Source organism: Ambystoma mexicanum, chromosome 10 (genome assembly GCF_040938575.1).
Source record: "Ambystoma mexicanum isolate Mex_15411 chromosome 10, UKY_AmexF1_1, whole genome shotgun sequence".
NCBI lineage: Eukaryota > Metazoa > Chordata > Amphibia > Caudata > Ambystomatidae > Ambystoma > Ambystoma mexicanum.
Window position 1 is genome coordinate 1009066189 of NC_090932.1, and position 20443 is coordinate 1009086631.

General features: G+C 46.4%; 1 protein-coding gene across 1 annotated transcript in view; it reads right to left on the reverse strand.

Moving 5' to 3' along the window:
- The window catches only part of PSMD2 (proteasome 26S subunit ubiquitin receptor, non-ATPase 2), a 674802-nt gene that overhangs the window by 453160 nt on the left and 201199 nt on the right, over window positions 1-20443 (reverse strand). The window contains exons 9-10 of the mRNA XM_069618807.1: window positions 2402-2548; window positions 844-950 (exon numbers count right to left, since the gene is read on the reverse strand). Coding sequence (XP_069474908.1) covers window positions 844-950; window positions 2402-2548 — 254 coding nt within the window. The remainder of the gene's footprint in view (window positions 1-843; window positions 951-2401; window positions 2549-20443) is intronic.

Consider the following 20443-nt stretch of genomic DNA (forward strand, 5'->3'; position numbering starts at 1 on the left):
CCATGAAAATCTTTGCCAAAAATAGCAGCTCAAAAAAAGGCGACCTTCTCAATCTATGGTTTCACAAACTGTCGGCTTTTCTTACAGCCGCACAAATAAGCAATCAAGAACTGCTCAATTGGCCACAGCTTGCAAAAAAGAAATTTGAAAACTGGGCATGGATCGTTACCAATGAAGCAATGTCCAAATTAAAATCAACATAGGAAAAGAGACGCGTGCACAGGAAATTAAACGAACCAGCGCGATATCTATTGCACTGTCCAGCTCGTCATCACCGAACCCAATTTTTAAGGATGCGAGTCAATGCTTTAAAAACGAAAGGAACTGTTTGGCAAAGAAAGGATAAATCTATCGACGATAATCTCTGTCGTTTCTGTAAACAGTCAATTGAAACAGTCAAACATCTGCTAATCGAATGCACTCAAACTGTCAGACAACGCTCACTACATCTAGGAAATTTTGCACCACTAGATGAAGATATGGAGCGATGGTGGGGCGGATCATTTCAGGAAGTAACATAAGACTTGTAGGTGCGACTGTGAATTACCTTGACTCGATTCTGAAAATGGACTCTCTTAACTAGAATTATCTGTGAGAGCTTGTTTTAGAAGACTGGTGGAACCTATTTCTTGGCTATGAAGTGATTTTTCTGTTGAAACAAAAGTTTGTCTCTTGAATTCAAACTGAAGTTTTTCAATAAAAAAAAAAAACTACCATAACAAATTCCCAGACAGCAGAAAGGAAGTCTAAGGATCCAAAAAGCCAGCATAAAGTTTAGGGCGCTCAGCCTGAAATGATTATCTTATCAAACACACGTGCAGTACTGTTCACACAGGAGCTCACCTTAATGTAATCCTCGGAAGAATAGAGGTACTTATCAATCTGGGTCAATCCTCCATCTACATCCCAGAGAAGAATCATCCCAAGAGAGGCTGCAGCACTCAGCATACCTGGGAGGAAGCAAGCGAATGAAATGGAGGTAAGGATAATGTATGCAAGCATATTCACCTTGCTGACCTAACAAATCACTTTCAATTAGGTCAGTGAACCCATATGTTATTGTATGTTAAGTTAACATATACTGTGCACTGTTACTATTAGCATGGTCTCCAGGCGCTCATGTGGCTTTGTAAGAAAGAGGGTGGGGTGTGTTAGTGAGGCAACAGGGATAAGATGGAGGTTGTGCTCTTCTGTTAATGCCTGTAGAACCATGATAAACTGGCAGCTGTGCTTGTCGGCTTTCTAAGTGAGTTTGAGTGTGTGCACTGGCTGGTTGTATCCGGAGGAGCAGAGCCCAGTGTCTGGGATGGTTTGTTCTATGCAAGTGTTTGTCGTGTTGGAGGTGTGTTTCGTGTGTAGTTTGGCTAGCACAAAGCTATTTGTGCTATTTGGGAGGTATGCTGGAGGGGAACAGAAGCAAGGGTGGTTAGTACATTGTCTCCCCTCAACTAAGTGCAATGCACTTGCTACCCTCCCAACTCATCCAAGTGCAACACAATGGCTACCTTTACAATTCACCTAAATGTTCTACTTATTGCCATAATCTGGCTACCACCACAAAATGTTCTAAGTGTAGACATAGTATTTGAATTGATGGAACAATTGCATGTGTGCACTCTAAGTGAGATTTCCACAGGCAGGTCAATCCTTATTTCTTAAAACCAGCTACCAAATATTTTTCACATTTATTTGTTTTAAATCACAAGTTTAATTGATAATATGGCAGGTTTCCTGTACCAGAATTATGTGTGTGTGGAGGGGCAGGAGGTGATCGTATACCACAGGGCATTATATTACCTGGGGCACCATAATGATATTTATAATTGAATCTACAAAAGATCTGAAAGCTGTGCATGGGGTGCTACGGTTCCAACATACCTGGTCAGGAAACAGAAAACAGAGGACCAGGCTCTAGGCTCTACAGCGGTATTTGTTATTTTCTATTAATTTTGTTAACTCTTAAGCCTTGTTTATACTGTAGCAAATTTTCAGAGTCAGCATCATATCCCAACCAACCTAAACAGTCTCCATTATGCACAATCTCAGAAACCACCTCCTGTTGTGAAATGCCCATAAATGCAGGCCTCATGCTAGAGTAACTGTACATGCGTGGTGTCCCGAAAAACTGGAAAAGAACAATCAAGTGCTCACAAGCAACAACAAATTGAGTACAAACCTAAACATGATCACCCACAAGATAAAGAACATTAATACACAAACTGTTCTTTGCCAAGAAAGGGATTTAGCACAGAGCTATGCATCTGTAACACTTCTAATTCAAACTCGTGTGACCAAAAAGTACCCACTTTAAACTTAAGGGATTCTATCATCTCAATTATCACCATCACACCTTATCCCAACTTCACCATATTCCTTCACCAACTCCATGACAAAATCTTACCATGATCCTTGTTCTTGTACAGCCATTTGTTGCCATCATCTGTTAACAGCTTGTCCTGACCGAAGGCTGCATTCACAAAACCATTTACAAACGACGAGGCCAGGTTCATTCGTGCAGAGTCCACCTGGGAGCCACTGCCTCCAAACCCTGAGGGAGAAACGGGAAGAGGCTAGAGTGAGGGACAAAGAACCTTTCCAACAGTGTAACGCCTATATGAGGAACAGACAGAACAAAGTAAACCAGATTAGGAAATGCAAGAATTTCAAACAGCTGCATTGTGTGGTGTTGTGCAATAATTTGTAGAGTCCAACTGGCGTGGGACTTCACAAAACTTATTGTTAGGGAGTATTTTCATTTCTGTGCCAATTCCCTTTAACCTTAGAGACCCCCAGCTCTTTTGCTGGACTCCAGGCTTTCTAATTTGTACTCCTGAGTGAGTGGGACCTTTTTCCTTCCTCGCTCATGTGTTTTCCTGACTATGATTTTCTATGTTCCTTAATGTTCTGTGGAGTCTGGTAAACATAGGCATCTGTTTTAGCATAGTGAGACACAGCACCTTTTGTGCAGTGCCACCGAGAAGTCCCATGTACTTCTTTTAATGTGCAACTACATTATCTTGGGTGAACTACTGTTGCCAAGAATAGTAAGATGACCTCTGTCTTACTTACCTTCACTCTGGGTCCAGCACACACCACCCTATGTGGAGTGCTGAGGGTTACCTAGTAGAACAAGCTCTTCGACTGAATGTTTCTCCCATGTATTCCTCATCTTTGATAAACTATATCCAGCTTCAGCAAGTTTCTTTCAGCAGAGGGCGCTGTGCATCGATGCAGTCGACTGGATATCCCTTGAGGATATCATCGAAGGCATATATAGCACGTAGAGCGCCAGTTGGCTTCAGTTCTGTTTTTCTTACATTAGAAACTACCTGCATAACCATGGGTTAGACCATACTCAACTTTGAAGGAGCGAAAGCTGTAATAGCATGGGAAATTCAACTGTGGGGTAGGTTAGGATGTCGAACGGGAAAACGTATTATACCCTCTAGATCATATATATATATATATATATATATATATATATATATATATATATATATATATATATATATATATATATATATATATATATATATATATATATATATATATATATATATATATATATATATATATATATATTGGCCTAGGCCAAGTCGCTCTGCGAGGAAATCCGCGTTGCACGGTCCTGACCTTAAATCTGTGCTAGCTGCCCTTTTAGGTTCATCCGCCATTTTAGATTCTCTCTCTAAAGTTACCCTGTGTCCTAAAATGGTGGACAGTGTCATTCCGAATCTAACATGGCCGTCTTGACCTCTGTGTACAAGCTAATACGTAACCTGCCTGCAGACCAAATGTTAGGGTCATGTACTGAGACCTTGTCCTTCGTTGACCTGTGTATAGAGGATTACCTGTGCCACAAAGCTAATCCATGAGCACATGTTAAACATATTATAGTCAAATGCTGAAATGTGAACACTTGTATAACTGCATTGTAGAAAGATGTGCGAAGGCTCAACAAGAAATCCAAAGAGACACTGCTGCTATTGTAACTCGTTGACGAATGTATTAAGGATAACCCCGAAATGTATAAATGCATAAATTAAGATGCAAACTCGGCACGAACCCTAGATCCGTCATGTATTAACTTGTAGGTTGTCTGGACATCATGTTTTGGACTGTATAAAAGGTGCGACTATTCTAATGTACAGTCCCACTCACTGAGCACACCGAACAGGGCTGGAGTTTGCCGTGTTGTACCGAGGGCCTGATAGCCATCTGTTAATTTGTCCTTTGAAACTGTTCAGTTATAGAATAAAGATCTCTGTATCTTTCTTTGTAACCCGCGTTTTGTGTATTTCCTTTAGGGGTACTCAGCCTCGATAATTTCCTTTGTTTTCACAAGGAGGGAAGTGTGAAATACATGGGAGGAACTTTCAGTCGAAAGAACGTTACCAGGGGTAAGTAACTTGTTCTTCGTATGGATTGTGTCCTCCCAAATATTCCTCATCTTTGATAGACTACCAAAGCAGTATTTGATTTGGTGGAGGTAGTAAGAAGTTAGTTTTCAATGGTTTTCAAGAACCGAATGGAGAACAGCTTTTCCAAAGCTTCCATCCTGACCGAGGGAAGACTCAAGGCAGTAATGTTTTGTTAACGTGTGAACAGTAGAAAATGTAGCTGCCTCAAACATCTATGATCGATACACCCCTTTGCAGGGCTGTAGAGGTAGCCATACCACTGGTGTAATGGGCTCTTAATCCTTCAGGAGGATCCTTGCCCACCAGTCTGTAGCATTCCGAAACTGACAGAATGATCCACCTGGATAAAGTCTGTTTTTTAACAGCCTGACCCAACTTGTGATCTATATAACTTATAAAAAGCTGATCGTCGATACAAAGTTTTGATAGCTTAGATATGTAAAAGCTCAGCTCTGCATGGATCCAATCTATATAATCTCTCCTGCTCTTTGCCCGGATGAGGGGGGGGGGGGGATAGAAAGTGGGTAAAACAATGTTTTGCCCTACATGAAAATCAGAACTGATTGGGTAAAAATGAAGGCTTAACCCTCACAACAACCCTATCCTTATGGAAGATAGTAAAGGGTGGCTTGGATGACTGTGCCTGCAATTCACTACCTCTATGGGCTGATGTTAATGCTACCAAGAGAATGGATTTAAATGTTAACCTTAACGGACATGAATGTAAAGGTTCAAAGGGTGCATACATTAGACATTTTAGTACCAGATTGAAGATCCCAAACTGGAACCTGGAAAGGAGATGGGGCGGGACACATTGGTGAGTCCATTTAAAAATTGTGTCACCAGTGGAATTTTGAAATATGAACTTTCTTCTGACGAATGCTTAAAGATTGATAGCGCTGCCAAACAGCCCTTAATAGTTGCATTCTGGAGCTCCGGATTGGCTAAGGATAGTAGAAAGGATAATACTTCTGGGATCTCCCTCCCAATCACATGAGGAATGGCGGGGTCTGGAGGAAATTCGGACAGGAGTGGAAACTCCCAGTCCACTACGGACGTGTCACACAGAGCTCCTCTTGGAGGAAATTCCCTGGAGCAGTACAGTTCACACTTCCAGTTGAGAACAGATCCACTTGAGGGGTTCCCCAAAGGGAGATGATCTCTTGAAGGACTTCCGGAGCGACTTCCCACTCGTGGGAGACTGTGTTCTGCCTGCTCAGAGTGCCCGCCACTGTGTTCTCTTCTCCAGCTAGGTGAACTGCCGGTAGAATCCTTCTTCAATTGCCCAGTACCAGAGCTGCATTGCCTCTCTGCACAGTGCTAGTAACCCTACACCACCTCTCTTGTTGAGGTAGCACATGGCCACTGTGTTGGCCATCATTATCAGTACATTCTTTCCCTGCACAGAGGGCAGAAAGGCCTTCAGCGCTAGTCCGATTGTCCTCAGCTCCGAAATATTGATAAGTAGTTTGGACACTGATGGAAACAAACAAGGATTGTCAGATGGTTGGTGTGGGCTACCCACCCCGTGAGTGAGGCATCCGTCACTACTGTTATCGCCGGCCATGGTTGCCAAAAGGGTCCACCACAGGAGATCCTGTGCGACCCTGAAGTAGGTCTGACATGGTTCCTGAGAACTGGGACCATTGTGTTCTGAGGGCCCATTGAAGGGATCTCATTCTCAGGCGGCCCTTTGGCAACAGTAAAAAGCAGGATGCCATGAGATCGAGCAACCTCAAATAAATCCAAGGCCGGGAGACGCTGGGCACTTTGATACTTCGTGACCATCTGCAGAATGTCTGCAGCCCTCACCTCAGGTGGCAAACTCTTTCCCAAGGATCTATCCAGTACAACCCCGATGAACTGGAGCTTTTGAGAATTTTGAGAAGGCGTCATACAGGACTTCTTGTAATTGAGGGAGAAGCTCAGTCTGAAGAGAGTGCCAGGTCACGCCGAGATGATGCAGGACTTGTTCGGGAGAACGCGCCCTGGTCAGCCAATCGTCCTGGTAGGGGCAGATGTGAAGCCCCCCCCCCCCCTCTTCTGAGACTCGCTGCCACCACCACCATCAGTTTGGTGAAAACCCTCGGGCGTAGGTCAGCCCGAATGGCAGAACTCGAAACTAATATTTTCTGTGCTTTAGATGGATTGGCACATAAAAATAGGCATCCCGAAGGTCCAATGACACCATCCAGTCCTGGAGTTGGAGGGCCTGAAGGATCTGAGAAAGTGTGACCATCTTGAACTTGTCCTTCCTGAGGAACTTGTTCAAATATATCAAGTCCAAGATGGGTCTCAGTCCTCCATCCTTCTTGGGCATTAGGAAATATAGCAACTAACATCCCTTGTTCCTCTCTGCTACAGGCACCAATTCTAGAGACGTGCTCCAACAGGGTCAAAGTTTCCTGCAAAAGGAATGGATCTGGAATCCTCAAAGAGTGGCTCCCTGGTGGATAGTTCTGAGGTCTCTGAATGAAAGTAAGGCAGTAACCGTGGGCTATGGTTTCCAGTGCCCAAGCATCCAAAGTAATGTCTTGCCATTCTTCCAGATGCTGAGGCCGTTTGCCTCCCACTGGCGATTTGTTACTCAAGCCCTCAGAGGTTTTGAGGCAGCTGATGCAGTGGCTGGTGGGAAGGCTGCCCCTGCTTGAGCAGGCTTTGCACCTCTCCCTCATCCACCACGAGGGAATCTTCTTTGGCCTCTTTAACCAGCCATTCCTCTCGCTCTCCCAACTGAGGAGTAGTAGCAAAAAGATCTACCCCCGCTCCACCAAGGCTGTCCACTGGGGCAATAGGGCTGAGGCTGCCCAATAACGGCACCTAAAGATTTGGCTGCCGCCTTTGAGGTCTGCAACTTCAAGGCTTTCGTCAGCCTTGTTCCTAAACAGAGGAGACCTGTCGAAAGCATGTTGAGGAGTCTGGATTGCACATCCGGCACAAATCCCAACTTCAACCACACATCTGCGTATTACGGTGCTAGTAGCCATGGCTCTGCTGATGAAGTCAGCAGAATCCAGACCCAACTGAAGAGACTTGCACATGGCTTCTTTGCCGTCTCCAAAAATATCAAAGAACCAGTCTCTTTCCTCCCCCTCGGGGAATGTGCTCTGCAGCCATGGAAATGCATTCCCATAGAGTGAAGGAGAATTTTGAAAGGGCACATGTGTAGTTGATTAATTTTAGAGCCATACTCCCCACCCATCCAACCCGGGCCTCCCCTATCGCTGATACCTATATACCGGTGCCTCCTCCAGGCAAACCCCCCCACCAACATCCTCTTTGTCGTTCCCTCACCAGACCTTTGGACTCCACATATGGTCTTTGTTCTCTCTACATTCTCTTATTAATGGTGGGACCCCGGTGGGAGGCCATTCTGGCCTCCTTCCACGCCTCCAAGTTCACCATTAATATTTACTTAAACCTTCTCTTTGATAGACGCTTACCGCGCCATATCAATTTCCTTTCTTCTCATGCTGTCCCCTCTCTCCCCGAATCGGCTTCCTTGCCTCCCCCTGCTGTCTCCTCCTTGGCTAAACTGCCCTCTCCCCTGCCTTCCTGTTCCATCCTATCCCCACCCCCTGAGGCTTCTTCTACACCTCTGCAGGGCGTACCTCTTATCTGAATTCCTCCCCCGAAGTCTTTCAAGGACAGCAACCTTCTCCACATTGCCACTCTAAACTCTTGCTCAACTGTCAAACACTCCTCTGACATCTGCCGCCTCCTGGAGGAACTTGACCTCAATGTCCTCGGTTTTATTATTTATATAGCGCGTATACACAATGTGTTTCAAAGCGCTTCAAGGCAGGGCGGGAACAAGGGAGAATACAATGGCATTCTTACAGGTCCTTGATACATTAAGAATCAGAAATTAACTATCATACTCGGCCTAGCAACATGTTTGCTAGTGCAAGAGCATTTGACAATGAAAAAGGAGGGGAGGGGGTGGGAAGGAGAGTGAGACAGACTACATTACTATGCCCGATGACAATTGAGGACGGGCAGGGAGAAGGACAAAACAAGCAACTATCGTACTAGGCATGACGACATTTCAGATGGTGCTGGAGGGGGGAGAGGGAGAAAGAACAAATGAGGGAGGGGCGGGGTAGGACATACAAGCTGCTATCATACAGGTCAGTTGACATTTCTGATAGGGTAAGTGCTAAGGATGATAGGGTGAAAAGGAGGGGGGACATCAGGAGGAGGAAGAGACATACAGGCAAGCGCCAGTTGGGGGGGGGGAGGGGGTGAGATACAACAGGCAAGCGAGCAGGCAACCAGGGGAAGTTGATTGCAACTAAGCTACATGCATACAAAACACGGCCAGGATTTGAGACCAAGTACAATGCATAAAGCACAGCCAGATCTAAAACAAGTTCAGTGCATGAACACAGCCAGATTTAAAGAAAGCACCCAGTATCAAACACTGGCAACAAGTACAGACAAAACGCAGTACAATCAGAAGTGCAAACATGGGAGACAGGCAAATAAGGAACATGAGTGACACATGAGGGTAACGGGGTGTGCAGAAGGAGGGAAAATACCCATAGTTGTGGAGGTGTGATATGGAAGTCCAAACTTCAAGGTGAAGTGAGATAGCTGCTGCAGGGAAGCTCAAGTGAAAGGGTGGCAGAAAAGGACAACAGACAGCATTCTGGTAGCGGAGAGGGAGCAGACAGGGGCCTTAGAAATGGGCTTTTGATGGAGGGGGCCGGCCAAAGCCTGTCGGTCCCTGGTTGGCCAGTATGTTGGGCCAACTAGCCAATCCGCATGCAGAGTTATGTAGAGAGCCCCTCCCCCCCCCCCAAGAGGGAGCCTCTGCTGTGTAGCTAAGGTAGAGGCCATGTTGAAGTGGGCCACAAGGACTGCAGCGCAGCACAAAGGGCACAAGGATGATACATTTGTCCCAAAAAATGATGTCCAACAAATATCCTCAGCAAAAGAATTGTGCAATCGGCGCAGTGCTCAGGCTGACAAGAGTGGAACAATGCACAATTAAATCTTTGTTTTAGATGCTTTATTCCTGAAAAATGCACTAGGAGCATCTGATGAAGGATAGCATCTATCCCTTTAGCACAAATAACTCCAAGCAGCAGGAGAGGTCATCCACATCAAAAATGCAGCAGCCAGGCACTGATGGAAGGAAGAACAGCGGATTGAGAAACATCTGCTCACAACGCAGAGGGGAAGACATGGTTTACGGCTATGTCACAAGCATTGACACTCTCCTACTGAATGGCTACAAGTCTGCGCCCAGATCCAACCGTTCTGGAGGGGGCGTAGCCCTGAATTTCCCCGTGTGGATTCCTGCCTCTGTCATTCCCACGCAGGCCTACTCATCCTTTGAATTCCTCGTCTGCAGGCTCCCTCTCTCTCCTGGCCACTCCCTAACTGTGACTACCATCTAATCGGTCACCTGGTGAGATCGCCTACTTCCTCTCTAAGTGGGCAGACCTCTCCTCTTCCCTCCTGGTCTCGACCACTCAACTCCTTCTTGAAGACTTCAACATCAACCCAGAGGCTTCCTGTCCTTCCTCTGGACTCTTGAGACCTTTGCGACTCTCACTCTCTATTCTCCCCTCCAAGGTGGATTCCTGTGTCCTTGGCGAGCGTGACCATGGTTCAATGACCATGGTAAAAAGGATCAGGCGTAGTGGGCATCCCTGGCGAGTGCCCCTGCCAAGCTTAAAGGGTTCAGATTTAGAGGAATTAACCAAGACGCTAGCAGTGGGATTAGTGTGTATCAGTTTTGGATAGCATTTCCGAGCCGATCTCCATCTCCACAAGCACTACCCACAGGCACTCCCACGAGACCATGTCGAATGCCTTCTGAGTGTGGAGTGTCACAGCCACTGTTAGGCAAGATTGTATGCAGTACCCTTTGGGTGCACTATAACAACCCCTGACCTCCTGGCAATAGGAACCCATCCTTTGGTATAAGTCTGTACTACAGAGGTTGGTAGCGTGTTGAGCAGCCAGGCTCATCTCAAGAGGGGTAAATGTGAGCTGTAGGGGAGTTACAGAGATTCACACTGACAAGTATTCAAATTAACTCTTACACACAAGGTTTCTTGATTAAACAATTATTAAATTTATCAGTCAGTTAGAGTAAGCCTTCTTTAGAAGGGGGCAATATAATAGTAACCCACAAATACACTCCAAAATCCACACTCTTAATACTTCAAAACCAGCAAGCACCCTTTTGGGATGGCACACAGACACTTCCTACACCCTCAGGTGACTTAAGTAACTAGGACACTGGACAATAAAATACCACTGTTGGAATTTAGAATTAGACTTAAGAGTTTGGCAAAGAAAAAGGTTATTAGAACAGAACAAGAGATCACACAAATATTCTGAAGCAGGTAAGTACTTTTGTTAACCCCCAATGCAAAGTTAGTTAACCCCTTCCTGGAAGGAGAGCAAAGCACAATGTCAGAGGGAAGAAGAGTACTTCAGGGAGCCAGGTTAGGCCAAAGTCAATTGGGCAAAAGTCTAATTGAGCTGAATAACTTTGTTCCGGTAAGTAAAAGACTTTGCACAATGTTTTAGAAGTCTTTGTAGAAAAGAAGAATTCAAAGTAGGGCGACAAGCTGTTTAGGATTATGAAGTAAAGAAGCAATCAGCAACTCTACAGAGCAACCACAACAAGTCTCACCAACAGAGAACGAGTGCAGTTACACGACAAGAGGCAAGTTCTCTTAGACTGTACAGTACCTTTAGGTTGAAGAAAAAGTGCAGCAGATGACTTCGGTTCCTGTGCAGCTCTGCAGATCCTGGGCCTTAGTCGTCGGGACAAGATGGAGGACGTCTGGAGGACTCCTGCACTGCAATGGGACGGTCGGCGACATAACAGGACCAACTTCTATTCAGTTTCACTTTGCAGTTTCAGCTCCTCGCATCTCAGCAAATAGCACCACTGCAGATTCTTGGCTGTTGAGATGGGCTTTCCTTGCATCTAGGGTCCAGCACTCTGTTGAGGTGGCTCAGACTCAGTCAGTCCTGCTTCCTGGGAGTCAGGAGGATCTTCCTGGAGCTCTTTGCCAGCTTAAAAGATGTTCCTCTCCCTGGCTATTTGGTTCCAGCAGCAACTGCAGCGGAATTTCAACCAGCTCCGAGAGGATGTCCAGGTGGCTTACATTGGAGTTGATTGGTCCCACCAACTTCAGGGGAGAAGTCATCCTTGCAGGGGCTTCTCTGTCGATACGAATTTGGAGTTTCAGCACAGCAGCAGGGCTTCACTGGGCAAACCAACCGTCCAGGAGTTGCAGCAAGCATCCTCTTCAAGTTATTCAGTTCCTTCGTCCAGTGGTCGACTCTGCCTTCCAAGCCAAAAGCCCTGCCTTTTATTCAGTTCTCTCCCATTAATTCCAGCCTAGCTGACAGTCTCCCAGGAGGGTGGCTGTCCTTGCCGGACAGCCAGCCGGCCAATCACCTTTGGGGGCATTCCTGTAAGCAGGGAGTTTTGGACTGCTCCCTTGTTTCCAGCCCTGCCAGACACGTTGGAGCCAGCGGTGGGCTTCACCAGTGAATGCCGCCAAAGACAAAACAAACAAAGGGGCCAAACCTGGTTTGGCGTGCAGAGTACAGCCCAAGAAGGACATTTCCAACAAGAAACGGAGAAAAAAGAAGACCAGGCCATTTTGACAAAATGAGCCCATGGGTGCAATACTGCAGCTGAGGATTCGGCCTGCGATAAAAACACACAATGGTAGGAAAAAGTAAAGCACTGCCACCAGCCATTAATTGTGGGTAACACAAATTTTACATAAGAAGATAGACAAAGGGGATACTAAAGCGAAAAATTTAAGTAAAGTCACTTTCACTTCACTACTCTTGGAAAGAGTAGTTTATCCAAGAGAAGGTATTTAAAGCTTAGCAGACATCTAAAGGTGCTGTGTGTCACAATATAAAAAGATGATGCCTATGGAGTTTGCCAGACTCCAAAACCAAAAGAAACAGTTCAAATTAAAGAAAAATACGAGAGTGGGAAAAAGGTCTCACTCTCTCCAGGATGAAAATGAAAAGTCCTAAAGTCCAGCAAAAAGAGCTGGGGGTCTCCAAGGTAGAAGGGAATTAGCACATTTCTGAGACTCCCTAACAGCCACCGCTTCAGCCGCCGGGTCTATTCTGGCCATTACATCAAATAGGCATCTAATGTTCAAAGACGTTGACCTGCCCGGGACTAAGACCCCATGGTTGCTGTGGATCAAGTGAGGCATCAGTGGGAGAAGCCCATTTGCGAGAGCTTTGGCATACATTTTGGTGTCAACATTCATTCGTTACCCGGATTGTCAGGCTTGAGCGGTATAGTTATTGTGGCCTCACGTATGGAAGAGGGCAGGGTGGAGTTGTGGAGTGCCTCCACCCATCCCTCGAGAAGCCGAGGAACAAGCAGGGATGCGTGTTTGAGTCAATCAGGAGCTGGGGCCTTGCCCTTGGGTAGGTTAGAAACCACTGTGAGGATCACTTCCATGGACAGGGGGGCCTCCCTGGCCCGAGTTCAATTGCAATAGGGGCAACCCCTCAAACAGGGAATTTATAATTAGAGCGCTGTGTTGTTGGTCAGATGTATAAGGGATGCATTACTCACCGTAATTGTATTTCTGATGCTTGTATCTGCTTAGAATCCTGCTTACAGGGCGTGCCAGTAATACTATCTCAAGTGGGACATCTACTGTACCCATGGTGCTTCACGTGTCAAGGTCCCTCAAATTGTTTTGTTTCTGACATAAGGTGACATGAAGTGTAGCGCGAGTACAGGTGTAGTAAAGCAGATTATGTATCAGATAAAGCCCAGAAAAACATCTATGCACCTTCTGCTCGAAGGGAAGGAAGGGTGGGCGCATGTGAATCTAAGCAGATTCAAGCATCAGAAATACAATTCCGCTGAGTAATGTATCCCTTCTGAGGCTTGTGGAATCGGCTTAGATCACATGCTATTTTTAGATTAGCGAACAGTGTTTGGAGAAGGTGGTGGGTTGTGAGAAGGTACAGTGGCAAATAGATGATTTAGCACTGCTTGCCCCACCTGAGAATCTGCTTTAGAGCGAGTGTCAATGCAGTAGTGCCGAGTAAAAATGTGGCTAGTGCTCCATGTAGCAGCTTTGCAAATGGCGTACAGCGGGACGTTGGCGATAAAAGCCAAGGTAGCTCCTGAACCCCTGGTGGAGTGAGCTCTTGGTGTAGAAGGCAGTGTTATTTGATAGAGAGTAGCAGAGCTGTATGCATCTGACTATCCATCTGGAGAGGGCGTTGTTGGAAACAGTCTCCTTCCCTGCCTGGAGCCACGAGACAAACAGTTGAACAAGTTACTCACCAACGGGTAACGTTCTTTCGACTGGATGTTCCTCCAATGTATTCCTCATCTTAGATATTTTCCATCCAACTTTAGCTGCTTCGGAAATTATTTCTCAGCAGAGGGCGCCATGCGTCGAGTTGAAGTCCCTCGAAGGCCTCCGTCGAGGGTGATGTCATCGGGTATACAAGTAGCACTGTTGTATAGGTAGTGTAGGAAGCCAGGTGTCAGCCTTGCGAGAGTGGACGTGGCAATAACCAGGAAATCTACAGAGGGGTAGGATGGGAGGGCGATGGAATACATTGGAGAACATCCAGTCAAAAGAACGTTACCAGTAACTTGTTCTTCGAATGGATTGTGTACTCCAACGCATTCCTCATCTTAGATAGACTCCCAAAGCAGTGTAGAAAACTCTGGAGGAGGGAGTAGACTTTTAATACCGTTATATGGCCGAATATAGCACCGCTTTACCAAAAGCAAGCTCTTTAGACTGGGAAGCATCCAGACTATACAATTTAGAAAAAGTGTGCAGCAATGACCAAGTTGCTGCCTCACAAATAGATTTTATGGGAACACCTCTTTGAAGGGCTGTCGAAGAGGCAATGCCTCTGGTAGAATGGGCCCTTCAGCCTTCTGGTGGTTCTTTTCCCACCAATCTGTAGCATTCTGAAATGCAAAGCACAATCTAACGGGATATGGTTTGTTTTGACACCGCCTGACCCAATTTCCTTCCAGTGTAGCCAATGAAAAGTTGATTATCAACTCTAAGCTTGGAAGCTCTTCTCGGGTCCATCCTGTGCAATCTTTCCATCTCCTTACTGGGATGAGGTGGAGGGTAGAACGCAGGCAGAATAATTTTCTGATTTAAATGGAAATCAGACACAACTTTAGGTAAAAATGAGAGTTTAACCCTCAATACCACTGTCCCTATGGAACACAGTATAGGGTGGCCCAGAAGACAGTGCCTGCAATTCGCCCACTCTTCTTGCAGATGTTAAAGCAACCAGGAAAGCGTTTTTCAATGTTAGTAATCTTAATGGACAAGTGTGCAAGGGTTCAAATGGGGCACACATTAAAAACATTAGAACCAGATCAAGGTCCCAAACTGGGACTTGGAAAAAGTACGGAGGGAACACATTGGTAAGTCCTTTTAGGAACATTCTTCCGAAGAGCGCTTGAAAATGGAAAGCACTGGCAGATAACCTTTAATGGTCCTAATATTGAGGCCTCTTTATGCCAGGGATAAGAGGAAGGACAGCACTTCCGGGGTAGAACATAGAAAAGGATCAAAATTCTTTTCTCTGCACGAGTTGCAAAACCTATTCCAACGGCAACGGTATAGAGATTATGTTGCTGGCCTTCTTGCCGAAAGCAGCACCTCCATGAGATCATCTGGAAGGTCCCAATCCTTGTATCTCAGCCTTTCAGATACCAAGCATGAAGGTTGAGAGTCTTGACCTCTGGATGGAGATCCTGGCCCTCAATTTGTGAGAGAAGGTTCTCTCTGAGGAAGACGTAATGGAGGGCAGATGGACATGTCTAGACGGTCCGGGTACCACGTTCTCCTGGCCCAATATTGGGCAATTAGTATCATGCTGCTTCTGAACCATCTCAATCTCCTGATGATTTGAGGAATGACGGGAATCGGAGGGAACATGTATAGCAATGTGAAGTTCCACTCCACCACAAACGTGTCCCCCAACGCTCCTCTCAGGAGAAATTTCCTTGAGCAATACTTTTCGCACTTCCGGTTGATTTCGGTCGCAAACAAGTCTACCAAAGGGTGAAGATCTCCTAAAGGACTTCCTGAGCCAGTTCCCACTTGTGGGACACTGTGCTCTGCCTGCTCAGAGTGTCAGCCGTCATATTCTCCTCCCCGGCTAGATGAACTGTCGTTAAGGAGATTCCTTCTTGAATTGCCCAATACCAGAGCAGCATTGCCTCTCTGCACAGAGTTAGTGACCCTACTCTTGTTTAGATAATGCATGGCCGCAGTGTTGTCCGTCATTATCAGGAAATTGTTTCCTCTGACAGATGTCATAAAAGCAGAAAAGCCTTCAGCGCTAGTCTGATTGCTCTCAGCTCTAAAAGGTTGATGTGTAGTTTGGACTCCGATGGAGAGCCAAGCAACCTCAAGAAGTCGTAGGCCTGGAGATTTTGGAATTTGGAAACCATCGTAAGAATGTCTTGAGCCCTCGACTTGGGAGGCGAGCTCTTTCCCAAGCATGTGTCTAATACAGCCCCATTGTACTGGAGCTGTTGGGAAGGTGTCATTCTTGAAATTGAGGGAGAAGCCCAGTCTGTGGAGGAAGTAGCAAGTGACTAGGATGATCCAAGGCTTGTTCGGCAGAACCTGCCCTTATCATCCAGGTAGGGGTAGATGTGAATTCCCCCCTCTCCTTAGTTGTGCTGCCACTACTACCATTAACTTGATGAAGACCCTCGGGGCGGAGGTCAACACGAATGGAAGGACTCTAAACTGATAGTGCGAGTCGCCAACTATTTTCTGTGCTTGAGATGGATTGGCACATGAAAATAAGCATCCTGGAGGTCCAATGACCCCAACCTATCCTGAAGTTGAAGGGTCTGAAGGATCTGAGAAAGAGTAACCATCTTGAACTTGTCCTTCCTGAGGAGCTTGTTCAAGCCTCTTAAGTCCAAGATGGGTCTCAGTCCTCCGTCCTTTTTGGGAAAAAAAAAATATGGGGAGTACCATCCCTTGTTCCTCTCCGCTACAGGTACTGGTTCTATAGCACCTTTCTCCAGCAGGGTTAAGAGTTCCTGCTGTAGGAGCGGGTCTGGAAACTTCAACTTCAAAGAGTGTCTCCCTGGTGGATTGTTTTGAGACTGGGTTAGAAAAGGAAGGCAGTAAACTTGGGCTATTATTTCTAGAGCCCAAACATCTGAAGTAATGGCTCGCCATTCTTGCAGATGCTGTGACAGCCTGCCTCCCACAGGTGTCTTGTGTTGCAAGTCCTCAAAGTGGTTTTGTGGCGGTTGCTGCGGCCGTTGATGGTAAAGAGGCTGCAGCTGAGGCTGGCTTTGCACGTTTTCCTCGTCCATCATGAGTGGCTTTTTTCTGGCCTCTTTGACTGGCCATTCCTCTCGCCTTTCCATATGAGGTTTAATAATGATAGGATGGTCCCCTCCAAGATTGTCCTGATGCACGAAAAGGCTGAGGTTGCCCAATAGCAGCTCCTTAAGATTTGGCAGCTGCTTTTGAGGTCTGCAACCTCTCAAGGCTCTCGCCAGCCTTGTTGCCAAAAAGGTGAGACTCGTCAAAGGGCATGTTCAAAAGATGGTTTTTCACGTCCGATGCAAAACCAGACTTTCGCAACCACGCAAATCTGCACATTACCTACCGTGCTAGTGGCCATGGACCTGCTCACATTATCTGCAGTGTCCAACCCAGACTAAAGGGATTCCTGCATGGCCTCCTTTCCATCTCTAACAGTGGCTAGGAATCCTTCCCTTTCTTCCCCTTCTTGTATGTGCTCCGCCGCCATTGCAATGCACTCCCACAGAGCGTACGAACATTTTGGGAAGGCACATGTGGAGTTGGTCGATTTTAACGCAATACTCCTAGCTGAAAATACCATGCGCGCCTAGCCATCCACACGCTGGTCGTCCCTATGCGGAGGGATGGAAGGGTACGCCACCTTATTTGAAGCTGTGGCTGCCTGGACCACCAGACTCTCAGGAGTAGGGTGTTTGGACAGATAGACGGGGTCGCTACTGGAAGGGCGGTATTTTGAAGTGAGGGACTTATTCAACAGAGGAATAGAGTCCGGGGTCTCCCAATTTTTGGCCACCCTATTTTGTAAGGCTACGTGGAAGGGTAAAATCGGATCTTCGGTGGGACCATGATCAAATATATCGGTCAAATCATCCTGGATAAACTGAGTTGGTGGTTTAGCCCATCCTAAATATTCGACCACCTTTGTCATTAGCTGCCTGTATGAAGGACTGGCATGTTCCCCTGGTTCTGGCCTGCCAAAACATGTTTCAGGTGAAGTGTCAATTCACAGGACATCGACTCGACACTAGAGGCTTTTTCGACCTACCTGCAGTTTTCCCTTCCTCTCTCGCAAGACCTTCCCCGTCATGGCCTGACACTTCATTCAGGCCTCCATGTCGTGGCCTCACCGAGGCACCACAGACATTCTCGATGCAGGTCCATGATGGACATTTTCGAACCGCAGGATTTACGCTTTTTTAACCCCGAACGCGGGGTATTCGGGGTCAACGACGAGGACATTCTCAAATATCTTCTTTCTTCACAATAACTGCGTTACAGAACTACTCGAGGCGCGCTGAGTCTCTTAAGCAACCCGTACTGCAGACAAACGGAACTGAGGCCAAAGGGCGCCACTCGTGCTTCTTGTATACCCGATGACGTCACATCTGACGGAGGCCTTCGAGGGACTTCGACTCCACGACATCGACGCACGGTGCCCTCTGCTGAGAAAACATTTCCGAAGCAGCTAAAGCTGGATGGAATACATCTAAGATGAGGAATACGTTGGAGGACACAATCCATTCGAAGGTCTGTTTTCCTTAGCGGTCTGGAGGTGATAGCTGTCAGAAAAGCTGTCTTATACGTGAGGTGTTTTAAGGCTCGACTTATGTATGTAGGAAATAGGCTCAAAGGGAGGTCCTATGAGCTTTACAAGAACTACATTTAGGTCCCACTCTGGCGGCAGGTTTGAAATAGGATGGTAGAGTCTTCTTACTCTCTCCATGAATGCCTTAATGATGGGGACAATTCTCATTTCTGTGCCGATTCCCTTTAACCTTATATACCCCCAGCTCTTTTGCTGGACTTTATAATTTGAACCCTGGAGAGAGGGCACCCTTTTTCTCACTCATGTATTTTGATTGGATTTGGATTATGCGTTTCCTTTGCTTTTGGAGTCTGACAAACTCCATAGGCATCCACTTTTTGTATAGTGATACACAGCACCTTGAGTGCAGTGTCACAGAGAATCCCTCTTGTCCCCACGACTGGCGTCCAGGAACAACAGAAGACAGCTGGAACCATTTCTTCTAACCAAAAGGTACTGTACAACTAAGGGGACTTACCTCTTGTTGTGTATAGCCTTACCTGTCTGAGCCGTTACATACTACTCGACCTCCTCCCAAATAGCAGGAGCTCTTTGACAGGAAGGAGCAGTGGCCCAGCTTCAGAAAAGAGCTGGGGACTCCAGTTCCAGCGCAAGGTAGGCTTTGTGGCTTTTATGCCATACCTTGCGCTCGAGTCAGCGATATTTTTTAAAAGTCGGAACATCGCCATACAATTATGTGCATGCGATACCTAGGCATGCTAAATAATTTTTGTGTCCAGAAACTGCCCGAAATGATCCAGCTAAGCACATACTCCATGCTACCATTGCCACACACAAGGATGCCCCCAATGTAAGATGGCCGCCGGGCTTTGTCGTGCAGCTGCCCGACTTGTCCCTGCCGGGCAACCCACTGGCCCACACTCCCTCATAGCAGCCAATCGGTCGCTGGAAGGCGAACGCCGGACCAGCCCACAAAGGACCACACACAAAGGAGCAGAACCTGTCAAGAGCATGGCTAGAGGCTAGTCCGAAACCCCTGCTCCTCGATCCCCTCTTCGCCCGCCTAATGAGCTATGACTTCTTTGATGACACGGTAAGCGTAATAACACGCTCCCTAATTCCAGTGTTATCTAGCTATTCCCCGCTCCAAAAATCAACTCCGTCCAACTTAAAGTACGAAGTGCCGCCTCTCTGAAACACCCATTGCTACAAAATCTGCAGCTACCTTTAGCTACACTATACCGAACTGTAAAGTAACTCGTACATTGTTCACACGATGCCAGTACCACTCTCCTCTGAGTGTCTGCAAGGAAAAGAAAACGATATTGTCATGAAACATACCTCCTAATGGTTTACCGTTTTGACTATTCACACTGCCTTGCCAAAACCGCACCTACCTTGAACCTGACCCCAGGTGAACTAAATGAAACTTGTAAATAAAAGTGAACTAAAACTTGTGCTAAATGTCACCTACTGTCCGCATATTGTAACCTAGTCCCTCAACAACGCTGCGAAGCTAGGTGTTTCAATATTGTTCAATAGCTTCCGCTTGTACATAGAGGCTAAGCTAGCACTTGCCACTTCCCTTAGACTCTATTGCGAATTACGAATTTAGGTGCGCCCCTACTGCGCTATTGATGCATGCCATTTTTAGCCCACCGTGATCTTTTGATTTTAGGTGAACTTGTACTGCTTAGCTGCATCTGTTTGCACATGCCACTCTAGCCTCATTGTGAATTTCAAATTTAGGTGCACCCCTACTGCGCTATTGATACATGCCATTTTTAGCCCAGTGTGATCTATTGATTTTAGGTGTACTTGTACTGCTTAACTGCATCTGTTTGTACATGCCTCATTAGCCTCTCAGTGCAAACTCTGAATCTAGGTGAACCTTAGCCCCATTGCATCTATCTGCACAGGTTATTCCTTGCCACCACAGAGGATCCTGAACGTAGGTGTACCTAACACCACAAGTAAAAAGCCAAACACTCAGTCCCTCCTACTTACGATTGCGTTCCTCACCACCATGGCAGCCGCCTCCTCAAATACTAACCCACCCTCGGACAGAAACATTAGACTTCGGGCAAGACTACCTCGTATCTACAAACCTAAAAGAACAACAAGTTACTTCTTACCTTGTAACGTTCTTTCGACGGGATGTT